This window comes from Heterocephalus glaber, unplaced genomic scaffold, assembly GCF_053883595.1.
Source record: "Heterocephalus glaber isolate CG9 unplaced genomic scaffold, H.glaber_assembly_v1.0 deba00001066, whole genome shotgun sequence".
Taxonomy (NCBI): Eukaryota; Metazoa; Chordata; class Mammalia; order Rodentia; family Bathyergidae; genus Heterocephalus; species Heterocephalus glaber.
The window spans coordinates 593254-621018 of NW_028258186.1; the positions used below are offsets into that span (position 1 = coordinate 593254).

The 27765-nt window shown below is 46.9% G+C and overlaps 1 protein-coding gene across 8 annotated transcripts in view; it reads left to right on the forward strand.

The window, feature by feature from the left end:
- Positions 1–27639, forward strand: part of Mamld1 (mastermind like domain containing 1) — a 119622-nt gene extending 91983 nt beyond the window's left edge. For 4 of the 8 annotated variants that reach the window (XM_004874113.3, XM_004874112.4, XM_087209760.1 and 1 more), the window contains exons 4-5: positions 24034–24118; positions 25497–27639. In XM_004874113.3, coding sequence (XP_004874170.2) covers positions 24034–24118; positions 25497–26602 — 1191 coding nt within the window. In that variant the 3' untranslated portion in view covers positions 26603–27639. Of the gene's footprint in view, positions 1–18206; positions 18451–19760; positions 19888–20007; positions 20118–24033; positions 24119–25496 lie in introns of all 8 variants that reach the window. The other 4 variants (XM_087209761.1, XM_087209762.1, XR_015450709.1 and 1 more) reach the window with 3 other exon arrangements.
- Positions 27640–27765: the final 126 nt, after the last annotated feature.

The window sequence follows — 27765 nt, forward strand, 5'->3', positions numbered from 1 at the left end:
CCCATTATCATTGGCCACACATCAAAAAAGTAGTCTATTTTTGCAGGCATAGTAATAGGGTATGCTTATGCCTGCCTTTTGGGGTCCAACAGCTAGCTCTTTTTCCTTTTAACCCATTTAGGGGTTGCAAGGCCCTCATGGGGAAGGCAGAGCAATGTGGTGGGAAAGCAGAACTCTCTCTGCAAGGCACATGCTGCACCATGGCAGGAGGAGAAGAGGGCTCAGCCAAGTCCCCTTATCAGGAGCTCTGGGAAAGTAGACTCACTGGAGATCCCCAATGACTTACACAGTCTTTTGCTAAAGCAACCAACTCATGACTGGAGCAAGGAAGGGAAATCACAATAAAGCGCAGACAGAAATGAACTCAGCGAGCTGTGACAGAGGACCACTTCTGTGTTCCTTATTATCTTGGTCAGTTCAGGCTGCTAAGCAAATAGCAAAGAAAGGGTGGCTTCTAAACAACAGAAATTTGTAACTCACACATCTGGAGGCTGGGAAGTCCAAGATCAAGGCACCAGCAGATTCAGTGTCTGGTGAGGGACTGAATCTCATAGATGTCACCTTCTCCCTGATTCCTCCCATGGTGGAAGAGACAGATTCCCTCTCCTCTCATTGGTCAGGGTCCTAATTCTCATCGTGAGAGTGCCACTCACAAAACCACTTCTGAAATGCCTTATCTGCCAATGACATTACATTGAGGATTCTGTTTCTTTCTCTTTTTGAAATGTATTTTTAACTGATATATAAAACCATGAAATTACACCATCTAATGGGATATCGTCTAATGTTCAGCACATGTATGCATTGTGTAATGTTTAAGTCAGGTTAAACATATCTCCTCTAACGTCATTTTCTTGCTGAAAACTTTCAAAGTCCTTTCTTCTAGTTTTTTGAAATGTATAATTCATTATTGTTCTCCATAGTCACCCTACTGTGCAACAGTACCTCAGAACTTCTTGCTCCTGTCTGATTGTCACTTAGTACCACTGAGAAACCTTTCTCCATCTTCCATTCCCCCCACTCTCCCTGCCTCTGGTCACCACATTTCTCTCTCAACTTCTATGAGATCAACTTCAGATTCCACGTATGAGTGAGGTCATACACTACTTCTTCTGTGCCAGACTTGCCTCACTTAACCTGATGATCTCCATTCCATCCACGTTGCTACAAATGACATGTCATTTTTATGGCTGAGCAGTATTCCACTATGTATATGTTCCACATTTTCTTTATCCATTCATCCAATGATACACACTTAGGTTGTTTCCAGTACCGTGAATAGTGCTGCAGTGATCCTGGGAGTGGAAAAGTCTGTTTGGCATACTGATTTCATTTCCTTTGGATATTAACCCAGCAGCGGGATTGCTGGATCATATTGTAGTTTTGTTTTTATATTTTTTAGGAACCTCCCCACTTTTCAATAAAGACTGAACTGATTACAGTGTGCAAAGGTTTCCTTTTTCCACAATCTCACCAGAGCTTGTTATCTTTAGTCTTCTTGATAATAGCTATTCTTACTAGGGTGAGGTGATACCTCATTGTAGTTTTGATTTGCATTTCTCTGGTACTTAGTGATGTTGACATTTTTATCATGTACTTGTTGGCTATGTGTACATTGTCTTTTAAGAAATGCCTACTTAAATCTGTTGCAGATTTCTTAATCAGGTTAACATTTCATTCTTGAATTTTTGGAGTTCTTTATATTCTTGATATCAACTCATTTTCAGATGCATACATTGCAAATATTTTCTCATACTCTGTAGGTTGTCTGTGACCTCTATTGGTTGATGGCTTCCTTTGCTGTGCAGAAGCTTTTTAGTTTGATGCAATCCCATTTGTCTGTTTATGCTTTTGTTTCCTGTGCTTTTGAGGTCTTTTCCAAAACATTCTTGTCCACCCAAAGTTTTGAAGCATTTCCTCTGTGTTTTCTTCTAGTAGTTCCATAGTTTCAGGTCTTACATTTAGGTCATTAATCGTGCGTGTGTGCGTGCGTGTGTGTGTGTGTGTGTGTGTCTGTGTGTGTGCGTGTTTTGCTGGGGATTAAACCCAGGGCTAGGCAAACAAGCACAATACCATTTGACTTTTACAACTAATGAGAGAGGGGGTCTAGCTTCATCCCTCTGCATGTGGATAGCCAATTTTCCCACACTACTTATTGAAAAGGCTATCTTTTCTCCAGCGCACCCATGTTGAAACTAAATTGGCTGTAGATGCATAGGTTTACTTCTAGGCTCTGTATTCTGTTACACTGATCTATAGGTCTGTTTTATGCCAATACCAGGCTGTTTTGATTACTACAGCTTTGTGCTATATTTTGAAGTCAGATATTATAATGTCTCCTGCAAGTTGTTGTTGTTGATGTTATTTTGGCTCAAGATTGCTTTGGCTATTTGGGTTTTTTGTAGTCCAATACAAATTTTAGAACATTTTTTCTGTTTCTATAACGAATATGTGGTATTTTTTTTGGGGGGGTACCGGGGATCGAACTCAGGACCGTGTGCTTGTGAGGCAGGCGCCGGAACCACTGAGCTAAATCCCCGGCCCAAATATGTGGTATTTTGATAGGAGTTGCATTGAATCTAAAGATCCAAGAATGGAAATTTTAACAATATTGCTTCTTTCAATTCATGAATATAGAATGTCTTTCCATTTTTGTGTCCTCTTCAATTTCTTTCATCAGTGCTTTTTAATTTTCATTGCAGAGATCTTTTACCTCTGGTTAAATTTTATCCTAGGTATTTTTGGTAGCTATTTTAAATGAGATTGGCTTTTTAACTTCTATTTCAAATTCTTCACCATTGGCATATACTAATACTACTGATATTTGTATGTTGTTTTTGTGTCCTACAACTTTGCTTTTTAACGTGCTATTGGCATTGCTTTGTTAGTATTTTGTTGAGGATTTTTGGATCTATGTTCATCAAAGATTTTGGCCCATGTTTTTCCTTTTTTGTTGCATGTTATCTGGTTTGAGGATCAGGTTAATGCTGACTTCATAGAATGTGCTTGAAAGAATTTCTACTTCTTCTATTTTTTTGGAACAACCTTAGTTCTTCTTTAAATGTTTAATAAAATTCAGCAGGAAAGCCATCTGATCCTGGACTTTGCTTTGATGGGAAGCTATTTATTACTCATTATTTGTTATTATTAATATTTGTTATTGGTCTGTTCATGTTTTCTGTTTCTGCATGATTCAGTCTTAGTAAGGGGTATGTTTCTAGGAATTTGTTGATTTCTTCTAAATTATCAAATTTCATAGCATATGGTTGTTCACAGTAATCTCTAATGATCTTCTATATGTCTGTGGTACCAGTTGTAATGTTTTCCTTTTCATCTCTGATTTTACTTATTAGAATCACCTGTCTCCTTTTCTTTCTTGTTAGTAAACTTTTAATTATAACTATTAGCACATATTCACTGTACAAAATAATGGGTTTCATTGTGACATTTCCACATGTGCTTACAACATATTTTGATTGTATCCACTCTCCCTATTACACTCTCTTGTTCCTTTACCCTTCTCTTTGTCCCTTTTCTCTTTCTGATAGTCACCCTTCTACTTTCATGCTATCTTTTTACCCTAGACTCCACATGAGAGAAAATATGTGATATTTGTCTTTCTGACTTATTTCTCTTAGCATGATGAGCTCCAGTTCTATCCATTTTTCTGCAAATGTTTTGTCTCCTTTTCTTAGTCCTTTTTCTTTCTCCTTTTCTTTGTTCACTTTGTATATCTTTTCAAAGAACAACCTTTTTTCTGGCTTAAATTCTTTTATTGGTACATTTTAGGTATACAATATGTTTACATTTATCATTGGGTGCTTGTACCTGTACATGATGCATCTTGGTTCTTATTTTTTCCCTATTCCCTGTCCTCCCTTCACCACCTCCACCCTTCCCTATTTACAAAGACTTTGTTTCATTTTTTCCTTTTCTCATAATTTTCCCTTTCCCTTCTTTCTTTTCCCCTTCCCCTCCCACTTTCCCTACCCCTTTGGACATTTTCTTCCTATTTCAAATTATCAATTATTCATTTTAATTATTTTAATCCTTATTTACACTTTCAGTTTCTCACATTTTCACTTTCTATTTCAAATTATCAATTATTCATTTTAATTATTTTAATCCTTATTTACACTTTCAGTTTCTCAACTATTTGGTATTTACACATGTGTGTCCTATTTATTTCACTTAAGAGGATGGCCGCAATGTGCATCCATTTAGCTATAAATGTCTCTAGTTTCTCATTCTTTATGGCTGAGTAATACACCATTTTATTAAAAAACCACATCTTCTTTATCCAGTTTCCAGTTGATGGGCACTTGGGCTGTTTCCAACCTTTTGCTATTACAAACTGTGCCGCTATGAACATGGGTGCACATATAACACTGTGGTATGATTCTTTTAATTCTTTGGGGAAGATACCCAGCAGGGGGTTAGCTGGGTCAAATGGGACATCTAGTCCTAGTTCTTTGAGGTATCTCCATACTGATTTCCACAGTGGTAGAACAACCTTCTTGTGGCCCAGGGATTTAGCTCAGTGGTTTCACCGCCTGCTGTGCAAGTCCAAGGACCTGAGTTCGATCCCTGGTACCAAAAAAAAAAGAACAACCTTTTTTTTTCATTAATCTTTTGTATTTTTGTTGCCATTTCATTTATTTTTGCCCTGACCTTTTATTGTTCTTGCTTTTCTAGTTCCCTGAGATGTAGCAATATGTTGTTTATTTGACACCTTTCTACTTTTTTGTTAGGATAGTAATTCCCATGGATTTTCCTCTTTACATTGCTTTGACTGTACCCCATGGGTTTCTTTGTGTTGTGTCTCCATTTTCATTTGTTTCAAGGAATTTTTAAAATACCCTTCTTGATTGCTTCCTCGATTCATTGGGTTATTCTAAAGTAAGTTATTTAATTTACATATATTTGTATAATTTCCAGTGGTTTTCTTCTTATTAATTTCTTCCTTTATTTCATTGTGGTCAGAAAAGATTCTCAATATGATTTCACTTCTTATAAATTTGTAGAGACTTGTTTTGTGGCCTAACATAGATCTGTGTTGGAGAATTTTTCATGTGCTTAGGAGAAGAATGTGTATTTGGCAGCTGTTGGGTGGAATGTGCTATAGATAGCTGTTAGGTTCATTTGGTCCAGGGTCCAATTTAACTCTGATGTTTCTTTGCTGATTTTCTGACTGGTTGATCTTTCCATTTCTGAAAGTGGGATGTTCAAGACCTCAACTATTATTGGATTAGAATATATCTTTCCCTTTTGGTCTATCAATTTCCTTTATGTATTTGGGTGTTCCAATATTATGTGCTTTTCACTACTGTGACAAAATACCTGAGGCAAACTTTTTTTTTTTTTTCGGTACTGAGATCAAACTCAGGACCTTGTGCTTGCGAGGCAGGTGGCAGCAGCACTGAGCCAAATCCCCAGCCCAGGTAAACAATTTAAAAAGAGGAAATATGTATTTTGTCTCATGGTTTCAGAGGTTTAAGTCCATGGTTGCTTAGCGTCATCAGTTTGGGCTTGTGGAGAGGCTGAACATCATGGCTGGGAGCACATGGGAGGGCAAGACTATTCACATCATGGTGTCCTGAAAGCGAAAAAGAGAGAGAAAAGGCCCAGGGTCCCCATATATCTTTTAACGGTATTCCCTCAGAGACCAACTTCCTCCAACTAGGCCCCTTCTGAGAGTTTCCACCACCTCCCAGTAATACCATCAGCAAGGGACCAAGCTTTCAACACATGAGCTTTGAGGAAACATGTAAGACCTGAACCTCAACAGAGTCTAACTACATAAATTGTTATTTTCTCTACTGACTTGACCCCTTTATCAATATATAATGACTTCCTATGACTGTTATTGCTGCTTTTGGTATAAAGTCTATGTTCTAAATTTTCTACAGTATATAATGAGTACCTTCATTACGGGGAGTTGATACATGTACATAACACATCTTAATTCTTTTTTTCATCCCTTTCCCCTCCCCTCTTCCCCCCTTCTTCCATCTTTTCGTCTCCTTCCCATTTGCACAAGATCTGACCTTCTACTTCCTATTAGCTTTTGTTTTGCTCTTTAAATTATTTATACTTCAGGTTGCTCACATAAGAGAAGCCATGGGATATTTAAGCTTGTGTGTCTAATATATTTCACTTAACATTATAGTCTCGTGGTGCATCCATTTTCCTACAAATGATTCAAACTTATCCTTCTTTATGGGAGAGTATTACTGTACTCCATTGTGCATGAAGTCTACTTTATCTGATATAAGCATGGCTGCTCCTGCTTTCTTTTGGATTCTATTTGTGTGGAATGTCTTATTCTATCCCTTCACTTTCAGTCTATATGTGTCATTAGAGATGAAGTGAATTTCTTGTAAGCTAAATATTGTTGGGACTTTTTTATCCATTCAATCACTCTATGTCTTTTTTAATTAATTTTATTGGCACATTTTAGGTATACAATACAGTTACATTCATCATTGGAATCTATGTCTTTTAAGGGGAGAATTTAACCCATTTACACTCTTAACTAGAGCCATTATATAACTTTTTTTTTCCTAGGTTTTTTTTTTTTTTTTTCCGTACCCGGGATTGAACTCAGGACCTTGCGCTTGTGAGGCAGGGGGCGGAACCACTGAGATAAATCCCCAGCCCTTGTTTTCTAGTTTTGTTGTAGTTCCTTCCTTTCTCCCTCTCTTACAGAATTCCTTTGTGATCAAGGGAATTGCTCACATAGTATATTTTCATTCCTTGATCATCAGTTTTGTTCTTTCTATTACCAAATTTTGATTTATGGTCATCATAGAGCTTACCAAAACATATTTTGGTTATAGCAAGCTATTCTGAAGTGAGAGCAACTTAACATAATCAGAGATAAGAACAGAAACAAACAAAAAACAAGAGAAAATACAAGAAAACTTCCTACTTGTGCTCCACTGCTCCCCACATTTTGAATTTTTGATATCACACTTTACATCTTTCTATATTGCCTATCTCTTAACATATTAATGTCATGATTACCTTCATTTCTCAAGGATAACTTTACTGGACACAGTATTCTCTGTTGACAGACTTTTTTTTTCCTTCAGCACTGTGAAAATCTCATGTCACTCTCCCCCTGGCTTAAAAAAGTTTCTGCTGAGAATTGTGCTATCAATAGATTCGTGACACTCCCTGTGTATGTTGTTTCTTTTCTCTTGCACCCTTGAGAATCTTCTCTTTATCTTTCACCTATGAAAGCTTGATTATAAAATATCTTAGGATAGACTTATTTGAGTTCAATTTGACTAGTCACCTTTGGCCCTCCTGTGCCTGAATATTTGTATCCTTCTTAGGTTTGGGGAGTTTTCTGTTACTTTGGTCTCTTCTCTTTCTTTTTTTTCTTTTCTCTTTTTCAGTACTGAAAATTAAAGCCAAGAAGCACTGAGCTAATCCCCAGCACTTTCTTATTTTATTTTGAGACAGGGTCTATGATAAGTGGCCCAAATTGGCCTTAAACTTGCAATCCTCCTGCCTCAGCCTCTCAAGTAAATGGGATTACAAGCATGTGCCACAACACTTGGCTTCTGTTGTTATTTCTTTGAATACACTTTCTACTCCTTCAAAATCCTCAATTTTTTCTTGAATCCCAATAACTCAAATATTTGCTCTATTAATAGTACTGCAAAGTTCCTGTTAGCTTTCTTCATTTCTCTTCATTCATTTTCATTTTTCTCCTCCAGTAGTATATGTTCAAATAGCCTGTCTTCAAACTCACTCGTTCTTTCTTCTGTTTGATCTATCCTGCTGTGTATACCTTTAATCACATTTTTAATTTCCCTGAGTACATTTTTCAGCTCAAGATTTTCTGCGTCATTTTCTAAATTGCATCTGACTCTTTGTTAAGTCCTCTGGTGGACCACTGAAATGTTCCTGTGTGTTTTCTTCAAATTCATTGAGTTTTTCTTTAAACAACTACTTTAAATTCGCTGAGTGTTCTCCTGTACTGATTACCGCCTGGTCAGTTTCTGGCACATTATTTTAAATATTAGTAAGTCATAGTTTCCTGAGAGCTCCTGATGCTTGTTGGCATGCAATGTCATTTGAGCATTGAAAAATTAGGTATTTATTCCAGCCTTCCTAATCTGGCTTTGCATCCATCCTTCCAGAAATTCTAAGCAGGTGGCTCATTTTCTCTAAGCCTATAGTCACTTCCATTAGTTCTGCACTGAGTAGTTCCGAGGTCTAGAATTCCTGTGAGTCTGCTCTTGGTGTGTTGTCACTTTTTCAATACTATAATAGTAACCCAAGCCCACATTAGTCCTAAATATACTGTTGGTGTATTGTTCCTAAAGAAATGGGAGAGTATGTAGAAAGAGCAATCTGAACCCACAACCCTTCCCCTAAAGACACAGCAGGCCTGGATGCCTTGTCCAGAGCTACTGGCCTGTGGTCAGACACTACAGAATTCTGCTCAGCTCTGGGCAGAGTCACCATGAATAGAACAACCCCAGGCTTCTATGTCACACCTGTGGCCACCAATGCCACCATGTTGTGTTTTATCCTGAGCCTACAAACTGCCAAGGCCAGCACAACACTGGGATGGGACCAAAGCCCACACTGCTATGGGCTGCGTGTTGCTGAGAAGAACTTGTTTCTCAAGACCATTGTAACCAGCCACACATGGTGCTAGCTGGAGTAGAAGTGATAGACTTCCCCTGGCACTGGAGCCATTCCAGTGTTTCTGTCCACAGGCAGGACTGGGGATGGCAGCAATTAGGATCTGCTCAGCACTAAGCTCCACAACAAAGTCTTGTAGCAGCAGAGGTCATGGGGCTTTTGCCATGTCAGGCCTGGCAATGGGTTTCAAGCCTAAGGCCTGAACTTCATTCTCTGTCCTTCCCTCAAGCAGGCAGTACCTCTCTCTAGGCTGGGCTGCTTAGAGTTGCAGGAGGGGGTGACATGGGCAGCTCCTACTTTCCTTCCTTCTTCAATGCATCTTTTGGTTCTGTTGTACTAAAAGCAGGCATTGTGGTCTCTCACCTGATTTCCTTAGCTCTTGTGAGATAGTTTGCTGGGTGAATAGCTGTTCGACTTGATGTGTCTGTGAAGAGTGATTATCAGATGACCTTATTCAGTTGCCATCTTGCTCCACCCAGATTGGGATTAGTTTCAACATGTGAATTTCCCAGGGAGCGGGGAATAGGCCTTAGATCATAGTACTTATCAAGGTCATTTACTAGGGAAATGGGCCTGGTGAGAAGAAAAGGGTTCCCTCTACGTTTTTGGCAGAAATAAAACTAAGTAGCCAAGAGCTCCTTGGAATTAATTTGGGCCTGCCAAATGGTAGACACCATTACGGGGTTTGGTCTTCAAGAAATGTATTGGGGGAAATGCCTGTGAAGCATAGCAGAGAGAAGCAAGAGAAGGTGGAAAGAGCTGCAGACCACAATGAAGATGGCCTGTAACAATTGGGGAACAGAGAAGGAAGTTTGGGTCAAAAGTCTCAGATAATAGTAAGGTTCTAGGAAAGGTTCAGTCAGGCCAGTGGAGAGCCTTTGAGGCAGCGTCACCCATTAGAGGAGTCCTGCACCTCATAGCTGTGCTCACTGTGTTCAGTCATTGGTTGGGAATGCAGCCCAGACCAAATGGAGGACAGTGATAGATCCAAAGGGGTGGCGGCTGGAGGTTGGCAGTATTATTGTGCATGGTAGGAGATCTGAGCAGCCACTGGCATGGCTATCACACCCTTCCTTTGGCAGTTATGGCTACTCCCTGAGTCCCTGGCAGGTTGTAGATAGCTACAGGACAGAAGGTAAAATCAGAATGACAACAGGATGGCTTGATTGGTATGTAACTAGACTGTGTTTCTTTGTTGTTTCTTCACTCTGTGTTTGAATTGTTGGTTTTATCCACCCTGCCTTTGTTTGAGTCCCCGTCAGATACCATTTCTGGAAAAATAAAATCCTATGCATTTGGAAGAAGTTTAAAGCTGGTAGACTTTAATTTTCATCCTAAACATCTAAAGATTACCAGGCCTTAGAGATGGGGCAGACTAGAGAAACTTAAGTTATTTGAGAAATAAGCCAATTGAAGATTAGGCTTCTTAATTACTCTATGAGGAGCCTAAGTTGTGTTGTTTGATACCCAATAATCACTATTTCTTGACTGGATTAGTCACAGAATCTGAGATCATGAATACTGAAAAAGACCTTCAGCACTAATTCAACTGCATGATTTTATAGCTCGAAAAACTGTGGGCCTAAAAAGGGAAAGTAGACTGATATCCCTATGAAAATAGATGCAGAAATCCTTAGCAAAATACTAAGACTGAATCCAGGCACAAATAAAAAGGATTACATACTGATCAAGTGGGATTTATCCCAGGAATTCAGGGCTGCTTCAACCTATGAAGACCAATCAGTGTACTACACAGTATTAACAGAACAAAGGACAAAAAAGCACACGCTCTTCTCAATAGATGTGCAAAGGAAAGCGACTTTTCCCAAGTTCACACAGCTGATGGTAAAACCCAGATTGAAACTCAAGTCACCTGACTTCCAGGCCAGAGCTCTTTATATTACTGAGCATAGAGGTGGAGGCTAGAACCAGTCCTTACAAATATAGACACTGCCCTGAACCTTGTAATGAGGGCTTTTTGCCCTTTCATCCTGTCTGACACAACCCCACGCAGTGGGCTCTGTTGTCCCTACTTTCTAGATGAGGAACCTCAGGTTTAAGGAGGTAACACCACTGGCCTGAGGTCATGCAGCTGTCAAGTACACGGAGGAGCTAAGCCTAGACCTCATTTTCCAGTGCCCTTCCCGGCTCCCTTCATTGACTGGCACAGCTGGATTACCCTGGCTGTAATGGGTCTCAGATCACCTACTGCCAAGCCAAACAGCTGGGATTTTTTGTTTGTTTTGGGGGGCTTTTCGTCGTTGTTGTTGTTTGGTACCAGGGATCGAACTCAGGACCTTGTGCTTGCAAGGCAGTCACGGTGCCACTGAGCTACATCCCCAGCCCAATAGCTGGGATTTTTTGCTATCAGTAGGTGAGGCTGTCCTCCAGCTACCTGGGGAGAGAGTGCTCTCTCCGGTTCCAGTATCTGACAATCTCAGAGCCCAGGCTGTTAACCTCAATGTAATCTGGGGTAAGTGGCCATTTAGATAATGCTAATGAGTAGAATATTTATGCAAGGGCCAGAGGACCAGAACAAAGCAATGAACACCGGGGAAAGCACCTCCCAAATGCCCGAGAGGAGGAGGCTATTGGAAAGAAGCAGGAATGATACTATTCTGCACTGCACAAGAAGCTGGCTATGAAGATCGCTTGACCTCAGGCAGAGCCTGGCTCAGTGAGAGCCCCTAGTTCCTGATGGAAGGAGACAAAGGGAGAGATGCTTCCGAGAGTCAAAGGGAGGGAGGTGCAGTGGGGCCAGGACTCAGTCATTTGGGGACTCAGACCTGGGGATCTCAGAAGGAGCTGTGCCGAGGACCTGTTTAGTCTGTCTTCCTCCAGGTCTACATGACAGGTCTTACTGCAGTAGGAGGAGAGGTTTATATTGGCTCACAATTGTGGAGGCTTCCATGCGTTTGACCTCATTCCGCTGGGGCTGTGGCAGCACAGTGCATCACGGAGGAATGTGCGGTGGGGACGTCCTTTCACCTCATGGCCGGCTGGGAAAAAGAAAGGAGAATGCTAACTTGGACAAGTGAGCTGTAGTTTCTCCTAAATTCTAAAAGTGTCAGGGAAGTGGGGAAAGGCGCTGGCCCCCGGGAGACAGGATTGGTCCAAAGAAGAAGACAGAAGGCGAGGTCTGTATTGGCAAGAGAGGAGAGCGTGACGCCTCCTTCCCAGCAAGGTAGCAAGGAAGGAGACCAGACAGGTGGCCATGAGAGAGGAGCAGAAAAGCTGAAAGGGCCACTTGAGTGTCTATGTGGACAAAATCTGGGGAAAGGAGACAGGCCTTGAATCCTTAGCCCTGGAAGGGCTAGCATTCATGGCAAGAACTCTGCCAGCCAACAGCAGGCGAACTCTAAATCTGCTGAGAGCACACCGAGTGAAGTCCCTGCGACCTGGATCCCTCCTAATGCCCTGTACCTGGAGCAGCTCCTGACGTAGCTGCAATTTGCAGCAGAAGAGAAAAGTCAATGTGACCAAAATTCCAAAGTGTCTTTTTTAACCTCTAAACAATGATGACTTTATTTTTCTTTTCTTTTCTTTTCTTTTCTTTTCTTTTCTTTTCTTTTTTTTTTTTTTGAGACAGAGTCTCACTGTGTAGTTCAGGCTGGCCTTGAACACACACAGCAATCCTCCTGCCTCTGCCTCCCCAGTGCTGAGATTACAGGCATGCGCCACCATGCCCTGCATTATGATGACGTTATATAAACTTGACTTGCTCCTTTGACATAGCACCATTGCTTTCTACTATCACGATTCCTGGTTTTCTCTAAAGAAAATCTTTTATGGAGTACATGCTATACATACAGAATAAAGTATAGCACATATAATAATAAGCCCAGCACCTGCAAAACTCACCAAGTATGCAGCTTATTCAAAATATCTTAGAAGCCTCAAGGTACCCCAGAAATGACACCTATAGTAGCCTCCAAGCCCTGACCTAGTCAGTCTACATGCATCACAGACTTTGTAGATAGTTACCATTTCAGTAGACGGCCACAGATGGCTTGTCTCAGCCATTTATTTTCGATTGTACATGGGGACCTTGTCTTTTGAATACATTTTATGACTTTCTGTTTTGGAAAGTTGTCAAAATAATAATAATAAAATATATCAATATGAATATATAAATAACTCAGGGATAACTGTTAATGAGTTAGAATATGGCATTTCATTAATTTTCTACTATACCAAAAGGTACAGTTCACATTGTTGGTATCAACCTGTATACATAGCTTTTCCCCTTTACTAGAAAATGACTGACACAGACAAGTGTAGAAGGTCTACATGTACAGTGTGATAAAGTAGTGAAAAGTGAGAACTTGTGTTACCCTATCAGGTTGAGAAATGCAATGGGTTTGGGGTTGTTTGTCTTTCTATCTTTCTTTCTTTCTTTCTTTTTTTTTTTTTTGGTACCGGGATCAAACTTGGGCCCTTGGGCTTTCGAGGCAGGCGCCAGAGCCACTGAGCTAAATCCCCAGCAGGGGTTTTTTTTAACTTTTATTTTTCCTTTAGCCCATGTTGGCAGTACATCATGATCTTGCATTTACTGTGGGGAGTTGGTACATGTGCATCACATATCTTAATTCTTTTTTCATCTGCTCCCTATCCTATCCCTCCCATCTCTGGGTCCCCTTCCCATTTACCAAAGCACTGTTTCCATTTTATTTTTTCAATTCTTTTTTTTCCCATCCCCTTTCCCTCCTCTCCCTTACTCCTCCATCTCTCGTTCCCATTCCCATATGAAAAAGATCTCCCTACTTCCTATTCTCTATATTTTATTTTGCTCTTTAGTTATATTTTGGGTTTCTCATATAAGAGAAACCATGACATATTTAAGCTTGTGTGTCTGATTTATTTCAGTTAACATTATGGTCTCAGGGCACATCCATTTACCTACGAATGCCTCAAGCTTATTCTTAGGCAGAATAGTACTGCACTGTGTATAAATACCACATTTTCTTTATGCATTCATCTGTTGATGGACATATAGGCCATTTCAAAAATTTAGCTATGATGAATTGTGCTGTTATACACATGGGTATGCATGGGTCACTGTAATATGATGACTTCGACTCTTTCAGAAGGATGAGGAATAGAATGTTGGCAACAGTGTAGCCTTCCTGATCATGGCCACTCCCCACAAAGGTAGCCACCCTTGTGCTAAGATAACCATTCCCTTTCTTCTCTAGTTAGGTTCACCATTTATTAATGAACTCACACATGTAGTAGCTTTGCTTTGAAAACACTGAGTGGCAAGCACAGCCTAGATGTATAAAAGAGTCCTAGGCCACTACCAGCTGAAGGCTTCCTGAGTTGTCCCCAGCTTCTCTCCTAGGGAAGTCAGTAGCTAAGGGCACAATGGACCTGCGTCCTGTGGAACCCACCATTGTCCGTATGCCCAGCAGTCCTGGCCAGTCTACCTCCGATACCTTCACCTCCTAAGTATGTGAGGTCTCATCAGCAAAAGGGTGAATGTTTAAGCTTTTTAAAATTTATTACAGTAAAAGACACACTGCCATTGATCCCCCTCACAATACTCCTCTTTGCTTTGAACACACTTATCTCACCATTCTTGCCACTTTCTGAAGTAGTTCTGAAATCCTCTTTCCTAAGTGTCCTTAGTTGCATTGTTGCGGCTGCCTCAATGGCCTAAATAAATTAATTAACCTTTCATTTCACTGTCATTTTGATGCTGGGGAGGAGCCAGAAGTCACTCAGTGCCAGATCTGGTGAATAAGGTGGATGAGCCTGGCCTTCCTTTGAATGGCACCTGGCAGCAGCATTTACTATATTTTCTAACATGCCTGGCAAAGAGCCTCATGAAAGAGCACTTTCAGAACTGCTTTAGAGAGTGGCAAGAAAGATGGGGAAAGTGTGTTCAAAGCAAGAGGTGATATTTTGAGGGAGAGTAACAATAATGTATCTTTTACTATAATCTATTTTTTAAATGAAACCCTCACGGGATATTTTGTTCAACCCATGTAGGTCAGTGGGGAGTTCATCCACAGGTGAAGGAGAGGCCTCAGCTGATTTGGGTAGCAGGGCCGGGAGGTTCACCAGCAAAGGGTCAAGGCAGTCCTCTGTCCCAGTTAGGGAGAGACAGATGCTCAGGGACAGGGAGATGAGGAGGGGATCCACAGATCGGCCTCTTCTTAACCAGTTTTCACCCAGCCCCTGTCACACCGACCACCACCCCATTCCACTTAACCCTCAAGTTCAGAGATAATCTAAGGCTCCAATTCTGAGTGTCATGAAGATCCTGCCCTTCAAACCAAGTTGCTTTTCAACTTTCCCTCTGCCATCTTCTGATTCAGCTTCCTGAGGGCCATGTATCCAGCTAACCCTGGCCTATCTGCTTTTTCTTTTTTGTGTGTGTGAGATTGGGTCTCACTGCGTTGCCCAGGCTAGCCTTGAACTCTTCAGCTCAAGGAATCCTCCTACCTCAACCTTCTGAGTAGCTGGAACTACAGATGTGCTCCACCAGGCCCAGCTAGTTCTATCTACTTTCTAGAGTCATAAATTCTGGTGCTGTTATCTCCTCTCCTATGTTCCCTATTCTGGTGGGATTTTGTCTTCAAAAAACAAAACAAAATAAAAGCCTTTAATGTAGTTATAATGGGACTTTGGGAGGGAATGAATTTAGGTGCATGCATTAAATCCGCTGTCTAAATACGGAAGTCTCCAGAGGAAATCCTGCCTCTCCCTTCCTTGGTTGCTTGGACATGACAGTTAGCTAGATGGCTCCTTTGGAGCTATGCTTATTGTACCCAGCAAGGAGATGCTGAGGAAGTTGAAGCTGGCCGGGTAGATGAGGCTGGGGCGTATGCATAAGCCTAGGTGTTACGCTTTGACCATCACTTCATCTTAAAGCATCTTTAGTATTTGTGATTAAAAGCCTGCATTTTTTAAGTCAGGCCTAGGTTCAGCTCTGCCACTTACTTATTCTGTGACTTTGAGCTACTTGCCATCAGCTAAGAAGATGACATTTCACTGGGAGCTTTTGCAGCTGATTTGCATGTGCTTGCTGCCTTTCAGTTAGGAAAATCAACTGCATATCACACACCCTCCAAGTGTAGCCCAAAGAAATGTTGGTAGGAGGATTTTCTCTTCTCGTGGTTTCCAAACATAAAGCAAATCCATCTCTGTGTTTGGAATAGACTCTTCCAGGGTGTCCTCCCTTTCTTTTCTATATTCGGTTTTTAACAGGGGATGGCATCGGTCTGTCTACACAGTGCCTGCTCCACTTGGGCGAGTGCTCCAGGCCCACCCGGGATGGTGCTGCTAAAATAGGGCTGCCCACACTGTCAGGGGATCTTTCACTGCTGGTCATTTCCATGTGCCATCTGTAGTTTTTTCTGCCTGGTGGACTACTGAGGCACTGTAAGCGTAGGCTAATGCTGAGAGAGGGTCCTGTTTCTTGACCCATCACTAATATCTTCCAAGTCACACGAAGCTACCAGGGATTCCTGAGCAAAAGTTTAAAAAGCTTTCATTCTCCACAAATAAGCCCCATTCATTGCTTGTAGAATGTGTCGTCATGGAGCAGGCGAGTCATCAGAACCCAAGTGATATTTGCATACTGGGGTTTTTTTCAGCTCCAGTGTGGCTGTAAACTGTGTTTAGAATCATCAAAGAGCTAGCCATGTGGGCGTAAAGAAGTGTGAGCTGTGGAAAGCCACGTTTCTGCTCATGTTCCACCCAGGACACGAGCAAGGACAAATGAAGCTACAGATGGCCAGTGTGAGCTCAGCTCTGTATTAACGGGCTGAGCTGAAGGGAGGGCACCGAGCTCTCTCTGGCTGCTCCAAATACCATCAGGGTGGCGAAGAGGTCTTTTTCACAAGTACATTGAGTTCCCTTGCTACAAAGAATTCGCGTTGGTTGGTTTTGTTTGGGGTTTTTGTTGTTGTTGTTGTTGTTGTTGTTGTTGTTGTTTTGGGATGGTTGTGTGTCATCTTCCTTAAAACTCTCCGGCCAGTTAGCTTGTCTTCTTATTCCCAATTTTAAAAACTTATAATTTATTCTTAAAATTTTGCCTACAGCCTCCCTAGTCACATCTGGCCTGGACTTTGCTTAACAACACATTATGAGTCTCCATCTCACAGCATGTTTTCCATCTGGCAAGGTAGTGACTCAACACACGCAGACTACATGGGGGCTTGGGAGTGAGGCAAACCTGGGTTTGCATCCTGCCCCACTACTAACTAGTTGTGTGACTTTGGGCAACTTAGTTAACCTCTGGGCCCCAGTGTCCTCATCCATAAAATAGGAACTGCAATAGCTGCTACCTCAGAGACAGTTGTTCCTAAGAACTGAATGAGACCAAAACTTAAAGCACTTGAGTTGTGCCTGGAGCATAGAAAATGCTCAGCAAATTCAACCGTGGCAATCTTATTATTTCACATAATGTACCCAGACACCTACAGGATTGTCATCCATTGGAAAGAGTTGGCCATGGTAGATCCTTAGTACATCTTCATTGAAGTGACCTGAACACAACTGTTCAGCTTAGCTTTGGGAGATGAGTATTTGCTTTCCCACTGCACTGATTGATGGACACAGTCGATCACTCAGCGCTCAGGCATCAAAAGCATGAGAATGAAGATGCTGCTTCCTGTAGAAAGAGGAAGAGCCTCTCGGCACACAGGCTTTCCCTGGTCCCCGTGGACAGCCCCGCTGCCAAGCACTTGTGGTGCTCATCAGGGTGTCGAGGCCAAGGCAGCCAACCGTTCATTTGAGCTCTGAAGTGTTTGCTGACAGTGGTATCAAATATGAGGTCATTTTAATGCCTCGTTTGAAAGAACTGGGTCATACATAAAGTCTAATCCATGCTGGTAAAATCCCTGTCTCCTAAAGCACGACGGAAAGAAAGGGAACTCTCACCCACAGGAGTCCTGAAACCTTGCGGACGGGCAGGGTCAAGAGCAGCGAGGGCTGCCGCCCAGGGCCTGGCCATTGTGGGATGTGCACTTGACTGTTTGGTTTTGCACTCATCATTTGGTTTTGCAGATTCCTCAGCATGTGTACACACACACACACCTACACACCAGTTTAGAGTTGTGTGCTATTGTGTGGTCTGCGGCAGGGGTGGGGGTGGAGCAGGGTGAGAAGGAGTCAAGAGTGGTCCAAGTCATTGCCAGTGACCCAGCTATCCGGCTTAGCTTCACTCCCATTTTCAACAAGACAGTGATTGCTCAAGGCAAGGAATTCTTCACATGAAATCCATGGATGGGCATTAAGTGGTCCAGAAAACCCCCTAAACATATGTAAAGTGACAGTGGTGCACGGGGAAGGGGAGACACTACGCATGCATTTTCTGCGAAAGGGAGACCATAGTTTGCAGCCGATCCTCTAAGGAGTCTGTGACCCAAGACAAGCTAAGACCACAAAGCTGTTTAGTTTTGCTTCCCCAAACCAGTTGGTGTGTAGAACCACAACACCCCAACAACCCCACTAGGTGGTAAGGGCAGTGACAAGATCAGTCAGAACCATTTCGTGGCCAAGCAGCTGATGGATTGTTCAATCGGTTGTTGTAGACTCATGTAGACAAAGCCTGCAAGCTTGGGGAAGCCAGGCCCCCCCAGGTCAGCCTCGGGCGACAGCCCCCATCCTGCCAGGCCCTGGGGAGTGAGGCCTTCCTGCCCAGCAGCTCCTTTGCTCATGAGCTGGCCAGAGTCACCTCCTCGTACAGCACCTCAGAGGCAGCGCCCTGGGGCGGCTGGGATCCGAAGGCCTGGAGGCAGGTGCCTGCTCCACTACTGCCTAACTGCGACTCCACAGGTAAGTCACTTCTCCCTGAGCCTCACTTTCCTCATCTGTCACCTGGGCCGCAGTCCCCTGCTCAGCCTGCCCTCCTGCCTCACGGGGTTGTTGGGAGGAGCACAGGAGGTACTGGCTCCAAAGGCAGAGCCCTGTACACCAGGGCGGGACTGCTACTGCTTTCTGGCCTCGAGTACCCTTCCACAGCTCTGCATCTCCCCACCCGCTGCCTGCCTGTTTGGCACCTACTGGGTGCTCAGGAGCTGCCTTTCCTGCCAGCCATCTGCTGTGGGTGCCCAGCCAGGACTCCCGAGCCCTCCACACCAGGGAAGCTGGGCCGCCCCACTGGAGGCATGGCGGGCCGATCCAGGGGCAAAGGCAAAAGGATCCAAGAGGGCTGTGAGCTGGGATTGGCCTCCAGATTCTAGAGTCCAGCAGGAGTGGCCTGGCGTGCCCCCGAAAGTCACATTAGCAGTGATGAGAACAAGATGATGGAGACCAGCATTTGCAGAAAATCTCATTGGGCCAGCAGGGTTGTTGTTGTTTGTGGCACATGAGACAGCACTGTGCACAGGATGTCTGCCCTGTCTGCAAAGCCAAGTGCAGACAGGCGCATTTTCTCAGTGATGGTGATTAGAAGATGCCATCAAGCTGAAAGGGCCTCCCAAGATTCTGGCCTTTAATGGAAATTCTGCTTTGGTACATACAGCCCCATTCCCTTTATCCCGCCGGCCCCGGCCTGGAAGAACAGGCAGTGCCTTCCATTCAAGGGCTATTGATTTCTCAGTGCTCCTCGGCTATTCACTCTCCAGCTGAACCCAGCAGAATCTCATCCAGCCCCAAACAGCCAGGGAAACAGAATTAGCAGAGCAGACTGTCCACTCGGAATGTTGCTGTTTCCACCCCAGTCTGCCCTGCCCTGCCCTGGCCTCAGAAACCACCAGCCAGAGGACCCCACAAGCTTGCAGAGGATTCCTGTTTCCCACCTCATTCTCTCTCTGCCCCAGCAGTGGAGGGAAGCTCTGACCTCTTCTCTAGGAGCTTGGGAAGCTGGCCCCTCACCTTGTCACCGCAGCCTGTGAGTCAGAGGGAGACAGGGTACGAGCATCGCAGGGGAAGAAGAGGGACCCTTGTTCCCTCCCCCCCGGGACCACTCCCAGCATTTGGACCAAGCCCTGCCAGCCCGGCCAGCCCTGAAACCACAGAGACTGAGCCTGAGTGAGAATAGTTTGCACAGTCGTAGGTCAAGTGGAAAGACAGCAAATGCAGGGTGACAGGGATGACCACACCCATCCCACTCATTGGCTTTTGATGGCATTTATTTTGTGAAGCCCCTGGTGACAGCTGGAGACTGTGCGAACCCAAGAGCCGCAAGAGTACTGAGGGGTGGATCCCCAGCCCTTGCACCAAGGGTCCAGAGGAACCAAGAAAGACCCCAGCAGGCCATCACAGGCCCAGGTTTGCCTAATGCAGGGAATGGCTTGGGGGTTCCAGTTGGCCCTCGGGCCCATGCCTGACCTGGGGGTTCTGCTAGTGCCTGCCCGCTCACCATCTGTTCCCCTTGCCATGTCGTCTTAGACCGTGATCTCCTTGGCCTTGTCTTCCTGTCTAGTGAAGGTTCTTAAGAGTCCAGGCACACAGTGACAGCCCAGTGCCAGGTACAGAGCCTGGCCCGCAGTAGACCCACAGTAAGTGTTTGTCGACTGACTGATCAAGGGACTGGCTGGGCTGTCCTGTAACCCCTGTCTTCCCATTGTGTCCTTGGGCAGGCAGGTTCAGGGGCTTCAGAGTCACTGAGGCCTGTGTCCCTTTGGTGGCACTTTGGGTAGGGGAAGGAACTGAGCCAAGGCCATGCACGAGAGCAAGTGATGAGTGGCCACCTCAGACTGTGGCCCTGGCAGTCTACAGGGAGGAGACTCGCCCTATGCTCCAGCCTCCCCACAGGCCTTCTGGAGACACTGAGTCATGGGCTCTGAAAGTTAGAAGGAACCTAGGAAACAGTTGAAACTTGCCTACCACTCCTTGTCAGAAGCAGCCCCTCTTGGCTTCTGAAGTGCTCGTCTAACTGACCTCCTGGTGGTGGTGTCCAAATTGCAGCCCTGGCTGGCCAGGCCCTATGGGTATCAGGTGTCTCCAGCCACATGGGTGCCCCCAGAATTCAGATCTCTGACATGGTAGCCCCCGCACAGCACGGCAACCTCCTGTCATTTCAAAGGAAGTCAGCAGGGTGAGTGAGTTGTTCCCAATTCTGGCTTTCAAAACTCCACAAAAGAAGGTGTTTTTCCCTGTGGAGTAATAAGCAACCCACACCAGCGCTCGTTAGCCTTTGAGACAGAGAGCTGGGGGCCTGCTGCTGCGGGGCAGGCTGGCTCTGTGTGGGGACCCGAAAGGGTTGGTCTGCTGACAGGGCAGGTAGGGGGTTCCCTGATAGGGGAGAATTCGGCTGTCTCCCCTGTCCTCCTTTCCTCCTCTTCCTCCTCTCTCCCTCTCCGCTCTCTCCCCCCTCTCTCCCCGTCTCCCTCCACCCCTCAACACACAGAGCCAGAATCCCCTCCTCTAATGAACCATGGGGTGAGTAGCTTCAGTCTGAACTGGGCTGAAACCCAGGAAGGTTCTGCGGGCACGTGTCCAATTCCCGCTGACCACCTGCCTTCTGGCTTCGCCCAGCTGGAGAGTCCCTTTGTCTGATTAAGTGGTTGAATTGGTAATGAGATTATTTTCCCTCTGCACCAGTGAGAGAAGCCTCTAGGTGATTGCGCTGGGGTGGGGGGGGGGGGCAGGAGCACGACCACGTGGTGGCTAATGGGGAGGCTGATGCAGCGCCGGGCCTGGCCTCAGTGAGCCAGCAGGCGGCAGCAGGGTTTGGGCCAGGCCTTTTGCCCCTGTCCTGTTTGGCACACAAGGGGAGGCGAGAGCGCTTCCGTGAGCCATCATGAACGGCAGCCCAGGACGTGGGAGAAGCACCCTTGGGCTCACATAGGACCCACAGGGCAGTGCTGCATGTCGGTGTCGCTGGCACCACAGGACTGGGCACCATGATGACCTCCTCTGGTACTTATAAAAAGCCACACGACCTGGGACACCCTTCACAACAGGCAGAAATCGAGTGTCCTGACACTAAGCAGCAATTTTCAGCCACTGTTTCCTCCTGGTCACTGAAACCATTTGTCATTTCCTGTTTTCCCCATTTTCCAAGGATTCTAATTGTCAGTGTCAAAAGGCAACAACTGTTTTCTTGGGGCTTATCTTTGGAGCACATTGATTCAGAACAAAGGATGGGCTCTCCGTCTGCAAAACAAAGGAAGTGGTCTCCAAGGGAGGCCTGGAGAGAATGGCCAGGCTCCCTCTGCCAGGGACAACACGACCAGAGTGGAAGCACAGGACTGGCTGGGCCCTGGGCACCCCAGTGGGGAGAAGAGCCCGTGGAGGACCCCCCGCCCCCGCCCTTGCTGGCACTCCCCACAGGCAGGCACAGGGGTTTGCAGAGCTGGCCACCAGCACTGTGGGCTGGGCAGGAGCATTGTTTGGCCTTGGCAGTCTCTCTACTGATGTCATGGCTGGCCAGATTTCCTACAACTCTGGACGCTCGAATTTGTGCCTCTGTGGGTGAAGACTAACATCCCGTTTGTCCCGTAGCCCCAGACTGGGAGTGAGCTGTCTCTCATCTGGCAGGCAGTACCCGGGCTCCACCCTCTGAGTCCTGCCCCAGCAGGCTTTTCTTTTTGTTTTCCACTGGCCCTGGGCGGACTTTCTCCGTACATCCTTCCCTGTGCACTTTTCTGCCCTCCCTGTCTTTTCTTTGGTCACACCCTCTGGCCTCCACCTCCCCACCTCTTGGCCCCGCCCCCCAACAACTGCAGAACTTGCTGAAGCTACTGGGCAGCCAGCCCGGATGGGGTTAGGCAGTGTGTGCACCAAGATGACCACGCTGCAGCCAGCTGTAGAGAGAGGCCGAGCGCTGCGTGTGCTGTTAGTGGCATTCCACTTCCTAGCCGTGTAGCTTTGGGCAAGTCATTTAAGCTCTGAGCTCAGACGCTTCATACCTGTGAGCTGGGGACTGTGAATCTACGCCAATTTCTGCAGGCCGGTGGAAGGGTCAAGGGGAGGAACGGAAGTGAAATGGTCACACACACACACACACACCCCCCAAACCTCCAGCAGGTCTGGATGGTGTGGCCTGGGGTGGTCATGTGACCACCACGCTCCTCTGTGTCCCCATGGGGCATTTCCAGATGATGGGAAATAACGGGTGTGAAGTGCTCAAGACAGTGAACCCTAGTACCTGCCTGAAGAGAGGAGCCCCAGGGGTCAGCTGAGAAACAGGCCCTGCACTCAGCCCAGCAGCAGCCCCCAGTTATGAGCAGCGGCAAGAGCTGGGACAGGAAGCAGCCCAAGCAGTCTGGTATAGTCTTCCCGGTTCTGTGTGTTTGTCCTCTCTGCCTCGGCAGAAACAGAGCCAGGAACCGCTGCCAGGCCGCAGGGCCAGGCACACTCCCAAGCGCTGGCCCTCCACCCTGCCCATCCCACGCCAGCCCCAGGGAGGCAGAGAAGCAGCCCCTATTGTAGGGTCACATCCTCTGGCCCCAGTGAGGGGGGACAGAAAGAGGGCCGAGAGTGTGTGCTCCCTGACAGCTGCCTTGGCAGTTGGCACACTAGCAGGCAGGCTTCTTCAGAAGGGCAGAGATGGCAGCAGGTGAATGGAGAGAGCAAGCCCCTGGCAGCCAGTCAGAGCTGGGTCGCAGTCACAACCAGCTGCGGCGTCCTTTCGCCTTGGGGTCTCCTGATTCTCTCCTGGCTACGCTGTCCCCCTTTGGCCCATGGGCTGGCCCCAGAATGAGTTCAGGGACTGTGGCCCTGCAGCTCAGCTCCTCCCCCTGACCCAGCCAGCTTCCAGCCAGGGACAGGAAGCCCCTCCCATCTGTCCTCCACAGCCAGTCAGAAGGAAGGGAAATTGGCAGTGATGTCTGGCTACTCTAGGTGTTGGGCAGTGTTTCCATCTGACCATGGGATTACGCAGCTGTCGGTGCCAGGACCACCCGGAACAGGCCTTGGTCACTTCCCCATGACAGCCTCAGCAAGAAGCCCAGAATCTTCGCCCCGGCTCGGCTCACTTAGCCATTTCATAGCATCCTCTGAACCCAGCCAGTTTGTCTGGGTCTCCCTGAGACTGGCATGCCCAGATTCCTGTTGGCACTGTGGGCAGAGTAGCATAGGACTGTCACCTCCCTCCTACATACTCTGCTTCTATTAATGTAGCCTAATGTTACATTTGTTCTTTTGGTGACCACATCTCACTGCTGACCCATCCTGAGCAGATGGACATCCAAAACGCCTCAGGCTTTCTCTGTGTGCTCTTGCTATTAAGCTCTCTCCCATCCTATGCTGCAGCAGTTGGTTTTTTTTAACCCAGGTGCAGAGCCCTACTTTTCTTTCTCCCTGTGGAATTTTGCTTGGGAGGGTGGAGCATGCATGCGAGTGTGTATTGGTGTGTTCACTCATGCTTTTGCTACACTAAAGCCGAGTCCCAGGTCCCCGCACAGTGATCCCAAGGCTAATATTTCTCGGTAGCTGCAATCTAACATGTGTTTTTCACCTTCTGTTTAGCAAGAGAAACAGAAATCAGGTCTTATGGCAATGACCCCTAAACAGCGAAGTGCGTATGTGGCCCAGCAGATGAGTCAAGTTCAAGGTAAGCGGTTAAGGCCAATGTTCTGTCCCACAGGGGCGAGCGAGGGGAAGCATACAGGGATGGGGGAAGAATTCCTTTCCAAATGAGCAGTTACTGCCTGTGTTTCTGAAAGTACTAAGCAGAGGCGAGGTCTGAAAGGTTTGGTCTGTCCCATTAAATAGAGTTCACCCACCCATCTCTAAGAGCAGGATCCCAGTTGGAGGCCTGGACTTAATGCTTCCAGAATCCTCTGATTCAAGAGATTGATTAAGCCGAGCCAGAGCCCTTCGAGCCATTCGTGTCAATGGCAGAGGGACAGGGACCTGGGGCTGCCACCCAGAGTTCCGATTCTGCCCTTCCTCAAACACAGATGGGGTGACCCACTTCTAGAGGGTGTTGGGGCCATGTGGAGTGAGGACTGGGGATGCTCCCAGGGACCCCATCTTACCAGGCAGCTATGGATGTAGCATCCCGTTTTTGGCTAGGGATACAGCAGGTAGCAAAGAGCCAGACATGGCCTCTGCTTCCTCCAGCTTGCAGACTACCCAGGGAGGGCTGAGTTAGGTGCTCCTTGCAAGGATGCTCATGGTGCCCTCCACACTTGTCCACTTGCCCTCAGACGGGTTTTAGCCCAATGCCACCTGCATAACATTGGTCCTCCTTTCTCCCCCAAACCCCCATCCCTTTGGGCCCGATACCAGCCGAGTTTCTGCCTCACATGTCCAGGCTGGCGTGGTGTGTCAGGCAGGCTGGGGCTGCAGGCTCAGAGTAGCTCAACACGACAGGCATGGGAGCCCCACATCCAGGCTCAGAGGCTGTGTCGGCTGCACCGAGAACAGAGCGGATCGAACACTGTCTTCACTCCCTCTCAGCACACTTGCCGGGAAACCGAGTCCAGCGGTGCCTCTCTAGTCTGAGCTGCTCGGCCATCTTCCCCAGCCCAACCCCCTCCCCTCTCTTCTTCCCTTCCTTCCTTTCCTTCTTTCCCTTCCTCTTCCCTTCCTTCCTTTCCTTCTTTCCCTTCCTCTTCCCTTCCTTCCTTTCTTCCAAAAACTGTTCAGTGCAGGGCCCTGCATACAGTCACTGAGTGCAAGGGCAGGCACAGCCTGGCCTCGCCGAGCCTCTGCTGTACCCAAGAATGCAGACAAAGCCCCGGCCTCCAGGCCAGCATAGCCCCCTTTGGGAAGGGTGCTGAACACAGACCTGGGAGGGCTGGGAAGGCTTCCCAGGGGAACCGCAGTGCACGCTAAGGGCAGAGAAACGAGGCGAGTTGAAGGGAGTTGGGGGCAGGGGTGCTCAATAGGGAGCCAAGGGACAGAGGTGACAAAAGGTCGATGCCTGACCCACAGCCCAAGCCAAGGATGCATTTGAAACTAATCCCCCATCTCTCTTCCTGTAGCCGTCCAAGAACAAGTCACCTCCAAGTGTAGCCAGACCAAGGCAAGCCCGTCATCCAGCCAGCACATGATGCCGCCCAGCCCCAGGCTCCTTCCCAACAATCTGACTGCAGGAGCAATCCCACCCACCAGGCACCAGAGCTGCGAGGGCATGGGCATGATCTCGCCAACTCCACGGAAGCAGCAAGGAACATTCAGCACCGGCTCCCACTTCCCCACGTCCTCTCGCCCCAGCAAGAAACCCCTGGGCAGTCTTGGCTCTGTCTGCCAGCATCCACAGAGTGCCAAGGCCGCCCTCCCAGGAGTGCTCCTGCCCAGGTTCTGTCCCAGCCCACTGGGCAGCCGGCCCCTGAGTCCCCACCAGCTCAGACAGCCCAGTGTGCCAAAAATGCCCACTCTGTTGAACAATGGCACATGGGTGGCATTGTCGGTGGCAGCTGTAACCACAGCAGTTTCAAGGGAACCATCCCCGAGCCAAGTAGATAACAGCAACTCCGGCTTTGCCAAGGCACCCATGAAAGTGCCCCCCATAGCCCAGGCATTTCCATCTCAGCAGGCAGTGGCACCCCCCGGGCACGTGAGCCCAGGAAGCAGGTCTGGCCAGAAGGGGAGCGGCACTACCCTGGCCAGCCCCAGCTTTGGCCTGCTGGGCAGCCAGAGCCTCCGGCAGAGCCCAGTGCGGGGCCCTGTGCCTGTGCTGAGCACCAAGTCCCTGCAGCAGGGCATGGCCCGCTTTGCTCCCATGAGTCCCATCCATGGCAGTGAACCACCAAGCTATGTGGCTGCTGCCACTGCTGCCTCAGCCATGGCTGCCAGCCAGTCCCTGGGTCCCTTCAACAGAATGGGGACCCCCCCTGAGCTGCCACCCAGCGACTTCTTGCCCCAGCAGCCACTAAATGGTCTGATTTCGCCACCTGACAACGGTGAGGTGGATTTCAGTGAAGCTCTCTTGAAAGGCTCCGGTGAGGGCCCGGATGAAGACTGGCTGTGTAACTTGAGGTTGATCGATGACATTCTGGAACAGCATGCTGCTGCCCAGAATACTCGCCAGCTCCCTAGGGTGCCAGGGGGCTTTAAATCAGAGCTGGGTGTCCTGGTGGCGTTCTAAGAGGGGCCTGAAGCCTCAGCAAATTCCCACACAGCCCAGACAGCCACACTCGGTCCTCATTACCGAGTGGCGTCGCCCTGCCCACCCCCCTCAAGACCTGAGATAAAATGGATGGAAAGCTGGTGATTTTTCAAGCTACTTGTACATATTTGAAAATTTTGTAAATGGTTTTCCTAAACGTTAATGACAGAAGTATTTATACTTGGTTTTGTGACTTTGTAAATAAAGTGACGGCTTTTGTTTCAGTAGAGTTGTGTTTATTCTGCTTTGTTTTGTGTTTATTCTACATTGTTACAAATACGCAGGTTGTGCTGTCCACCCCAGTGATACCTTGTGAAGCCAGGTGGCTGAGTCTCGCTGTGGTTTTGATGCCCTGAGAGATGTGGCTGTGGCCAATGCGTGTTGTGCAAACTGACGCACGCCAAATCGAAAACCGCTTGGTCACTGATTTCCATTCTCACTCCAAGCCCTATTGCCTGGTATGATGCTTAAGCTCTTTTGCAAACCTTTGCAGTCTCCAAAAGCGAGCTCTTCCTTAATGAGCATTCGCTGCAGTAGCGACTTCTTGTTAGTACATCCCCGAGACACCGCCACGAGGCTGAGGCTGTCTGTTAGATATGGGAGAGCTGCAGAGAAAGCGGGGAGCCGAGCAGTGTGTGAGCTGTCCCCTCCCTTTGGCATTCAGACAGGAGAGAGCAAGCCCAAGGCAGGGGAAGGTGAGCTGGTCCTGCTTTCAAGTCTCCCCGCTAGTCCTGACGGAAGGCTCTGTGGTTGGGGGAGTCTGTGAACATTAACAGTTGATTTGGAGTTTGTCTTTGATGGTTTCTATCTGCAATTTCTGTCATGTATATTTAAGTGTCTGTTGTAGAAAACCCACACCCACTGTCCTGTAAACTTTTCTCAGTGTCCAGACTTTGTGTAATCACATTTTAATTGCCACCTCGTATTTTGCCTCCACATTTGAGATCTGGCCTCTGTTTCGAGCCCGTGCATTTTGTTTTTCTTTGTTCTGTTAATAAACAGCCAGGAGAAAAGTGCCTCTATGTTTTCATTTTTCCAGGGAGCCTTCAGCACCTACAAAGCCGCGCCAGCTAAGCATGGTAGTGTCAATGCTTCCCCCCGAGGCTGCATGAGGTCTTGGGCAACAGAACGCTGCAGCCGCA